Source organism: Pocillopora damicornis, chromosome 7 (assembly GCF_964200805.1).
Source record: "Pocillopora damicornis chromosome 7, jaPocDami1.2, whole genome shotgun sequence".
Lineage (NCBI taxonomy): Eukaryota > Metazoa > Cnidaria > Anthozoa > Scleractinia > Pocilloporidae > Pocillopora > Pocillopora damicornis.
The window spans coordinates 14,442,010-14,445,852 of record NC_142676.1 but is presented as its reverse complement, the minus strand read 5'-3'; the positions used below and the strand labels follow the sequence as shown (position 1 = coordinate 14,445,852).

The window sequence follows — 3,843 nt, the reverse complement described above, 5'->3', positions numbered from 1 at the left end:
TTTAGAACCTCTTGTTTATTGGAGATATTTGTAAGGGAAATAGAGAAAGTAGAACTTTCAAGTACAAAAATCCCAACTGGTTAAAGTTAACCTTTTCACTGCTGAGAAAATGCAGCACCTAAAGTAACTGAATCTTACTTGAAACAACCGAGAACCAATCTAGGTGACTTTTGAACATGGGTCCTCCAGATATCAAATCCAAAGCCCTGAACCATGTGACCACACCACCTCCCAAAAGAAACAAGTCACATTTATTTAATATTCAGCGTAAGGAATTTTTCGCAAATTCTTCCGGCGAAGCATTGTAAACAAGTCCAAAAAGGTAATAAGAATATTTTCCCGGTTTGAGTGTCACTGATGTACTCTTTCTGTCTTCAGGTTGGATCAGAATGAGTTGCAAGTGGATGAAACAATTTATACTCTTGCAGTACATTTCTTCGCATTAAAATGCGATGAAAGAAGTATCAGACTAAATGTTGGAAAGAAGTACTTCTAAACACTGTGATGGAGTGTCTGTTGTTTTCGTTTCTTAGCATAGATGGAAGCAACAGTAGTTGATGGAGGGATTAGCAAATTACAATAGAAACAGCAACGAGTTTAGATGAGGACAATATATGGACCATAGAATAAAACATAAATAAAGCACAAAAATTAAAAGAATGATCTATGGTGTCAAGGCCGGGCTCCGGGGGGGAGGGGGACTCGAATATAAAAAAAGAGGGGGATGTTCGTCGAGAATTTTGAAATTGACCCCTAAGGGAGACCAATTAACCCAACTAACCCTGAGCAATTACTACGTGGCTCGCGCATTTTTTGACCCCTATAAGAGACTAATCTGAGCGTGGCTCCAGCATTCTTGGCTGCATTCCTTCGCGCGCAACCCTAAGCGAGACCCTGAAGGCTAAAAATATTGATAATTTTCCCTCAACACCCTAAGCGAGACCAAAATCTGAAATTTACCATCCTAAGCGAGACGACGAGCATCCTCACCTTTTTTATATTCAAGTCCCCCCCCCCTCCCCCGCCTCCGGGGGCCGGGCCACTGCTTTTTATGTCGGAACTTCATATAAAGTGTCGAAAAAGCGTGGATTACTGAAACTGGGAAGAGAACGAGGTGAATACCGAACCGTCCTCTCGACGAATATGAAGTATTGTTCCTGAATTCCTCGCTCTTTTAAACAGGCTTTACCCTCAGAAAATAAAACTTTATTTCGCTAAATATTAGGAAAGTAACCACAATATGTTCAAGGGCTATTTTTGCTTCTTTTACTTCAAAAATTACTCACATTCCTTTAGTTTGCCATGATTACATATCCACTGGTATATGCTTAGAAGTCCCTTACGCTTTTAATCCCCGTTTTACGAAGCTGCAGACAGTTGCATCTGACCTGAAAAGATAGAATTGCCAAAAACAAAATATTAAGTACTGACCATCAATCTGTTTTGACGACGTAATTCTCCTCTTAGGCGAGCAGGTTGTCGCGCTGGTGAGAGCGCTCGTCTCAGGTTGTCGCGCTGGCCCGTTTTTGAGACGGCGTGCGCTTCTCGAAAGCGTTTAACCTTTACGGGACTATTTCCGGCGTTTGCCAAAATTCCTTGAATGTATATCTTAACGACAGAATATGTTTCTAAGCGTGAAACATCGCAATAACGTTGTCCTTTCATATCTGGAAAGTAATTAAAAAGACCAGCTTTTTAGAATGACCGAAACAACTTTTCAGCCTCGGAAATTATCTCTTGCGGAGATTTGAGAAACGGGCCCCCAGCTGCAGAGCCGATAGGGTCATATTTGGGTTGATGTTGTTGTTCCCTGTTGATTCAGTTTTCCCCTTTTCTCAAAAACCAATATTTCTCAATTCCAATTCCATCAGGAACGCAAAGACAAAGGGTGCTTTGCGGGTAAAACTACAATGATTTAAATATTTTACATAAACATGTTTTTGTTTATTGTAAATTTGCAACGTATTTTATGTCTACACTATACCGTACAGCTTATTATGTCGACATGAGAAGTATTCCGACCTGGTATGAACAGAAACGGCCGAGAACCTATTTGATAGGTGACGATTCATTTCGAAGATCGACGCGGTGAAGCTTCTCTCCGTTACAGAAACCGCCCCGAAATCTGCAGCATTTTATGTGTGAACAAAAGCCTCATCCGATATGGTTTCGCACAAGTACATATACACCTGGTGATATTTACGAGCAGCAAATCCACTTAAAAGTTCTCTAACGTGCTTCCTTAAAATCTTCAAAGATATTCAACTGAGGAATTAGCAATTTTACCTGTCTGAAAACCAGTGTTTATTTCCTTAGCACTTATCACACGTGAATTTGCAGTCCTTGTAAAATGCAGGATTGCTGCAATGGCCACGCTGTTTGTTATAGTTGCACCAGCTGCAGCTCGCACGGTCCTTACAACCTAAAAACATAAAATCGTAGAGATGATGTGATTTACCCCTGATTCGACCGCTGTCTACTGATGCACCCACATTGTATTGGAGCTCCTACGCGCTCTGAAGGAGCACGCAAGCGGAGCCCCTAAGAAAATATGGTAATATGTTTTCTGGACCGTAAGCGTACCGTATGGTCACGGCACAGGCCCTAAGGTGTGATTGTTTGCGTTAATCTGTGAGGGGTTGGCACAGTTCGTCAAGGCAGTACCGAATCGGTCCGTGTTGCATAGTCAGTCGTGGAGCAAGTCAATTGATTGTCGTGGGATGTGATCCGTCCCTAACAGTTCGATAATGCTAAACATAACAATATGAAACAATCGCATTCTTTAGTATGGAGAAAGGAAAAAACTTGATGAGCAAATTAAGAGCTACTGAGTACAACCAGAGCAATCAAACAGTTTGTGTATCACATGACTTCTCTGAGATCGATGATAGTTTTAAAATAACTTACCCGGGCAGCGACCACAAGTCCTAAGGCACTTCTCAAATACGGATTCTAAATGACAGTTATGTTTGTGGATGTCGCACCATGCACATGTCTCTGTGTTCTTGCACTGCCATTGACGATTAGCAAAGACACCTGCCGAAAAATCGCAAAAAAACTGCGAGGGTGAAGAGGAAAAACGGCAAAACTAGGTTTAAGTTGGAATGTAGAATTCGTTCTCTGTTCATAAGTAGTTATAGTTTAGTGAACACATTTAAATTTGATGTAGGGTGTGGACTCTTCTAAAAATGATCCAGCAAAAATTCCCATTGAAACCTCAACACTTACCGCGTACATCATAGTCGTCTTGCACCGGATTCCCCAATACAACTGTTACGTATATAAACAACAATACACAAATTTGTTTCATATTGTACATTTTGATTGCTGGTTTAGATTTTCTTCAAGTATCTCCAATATCGTCACTGCAAACAAAGAAAAAAAGGTGGGTGAAATAACTGAAAGTCATTTCAAAGAGGTTACCTGCTATCGTAATCACTAAATTTGACTCAATTCCGTCACCAATGTTTATCAACAGACAAACTGAAGGTCGTTTTCCAAGCCATGCATTTAAGTTCGATGCTAGTATCAGTGAACTTGTATTAAATGTCAGGCGTAAGAATTTTTTTTTCAAGAACACACGTTCAAATACTTTCAAGTATGAGTCACAAGGAGGAATCCTCTCACCTACGCAACTGACACTGCTGTGCTCTTCCCTGGAACCGAGAAAAAATGCCCAGTGCTGTAGGAGGCAAAGCTGCCGTTTTATATAGTGCTGTTCATTCTGCTAAAAACCAATCAAAATCTACCACCTAACAACATTTATGTTAAGCAAAACTTTTCTTAGTGAATCAAGTTGAGCACGTAAGCAGAATTTTCCTCTGTGAAGATTAAGCAATTAAG

The 3,843-nt window shown here is 40.6% G+C and overlaps 1 protein-coding gene across 1 annotated transcript; it reads right to left on the bottom strand.

The window, feature by feature from the left end:
- Positions 1-1,251: 1,251 nt before the first annotated feature.
- On the bottom strand, positions 1,252-3,767 carry LOC149042718 (uncharacterized). The gene is made up of 5 exons (XM_089213471.1): positions 3,628-3,767; positions 3,229-3,365; positions 2,908-3,036; positions 2,287-2,422; positions 1,252-1,388 (listed from the first exon to the last, which is right to left on the bottom strand). The coding sequence occupies exons 2-4, from the start codon at positions 3,317-3,319 to the stop codon at positions 2,313-2,315; spliced, it is 330 nt and encodes a 109-aa protein (XP_089069597.1). The 5' UTR covers positions 3,320-3,365; positions 3,628-3,767; the 3' UTR covers positions 1,252-1,388; positions 2,287-2,312.
- Positions 3,768-3,843: the final 76 nt, after the last annotated feature.

Bases quoted from the DNA above. Each gene is read 5' to 3' on its own strand.
- LOC149042718 (XM_089213471.1), bottom strand. From the start codon at position 3,319: ATGTACAATATGAAACAAATTTGTGTATTGTTGTTTATATACGTAACA. The intron at 3,037-3,228 runs GTAAGTGTTGAG...ATTTTTCGGCAG, and splicing joins AGACGACTATGATGTACGCG to GTGTCTTTGCTAATCGTCAA. The intron at 2,423-2,907 runs GTAAGTTATTTT...TTATGTTTTTAG, and splicing joins GACTTGTGGTCGCTGCCCGG to GTTGTAAGGACCGTGCGAGC.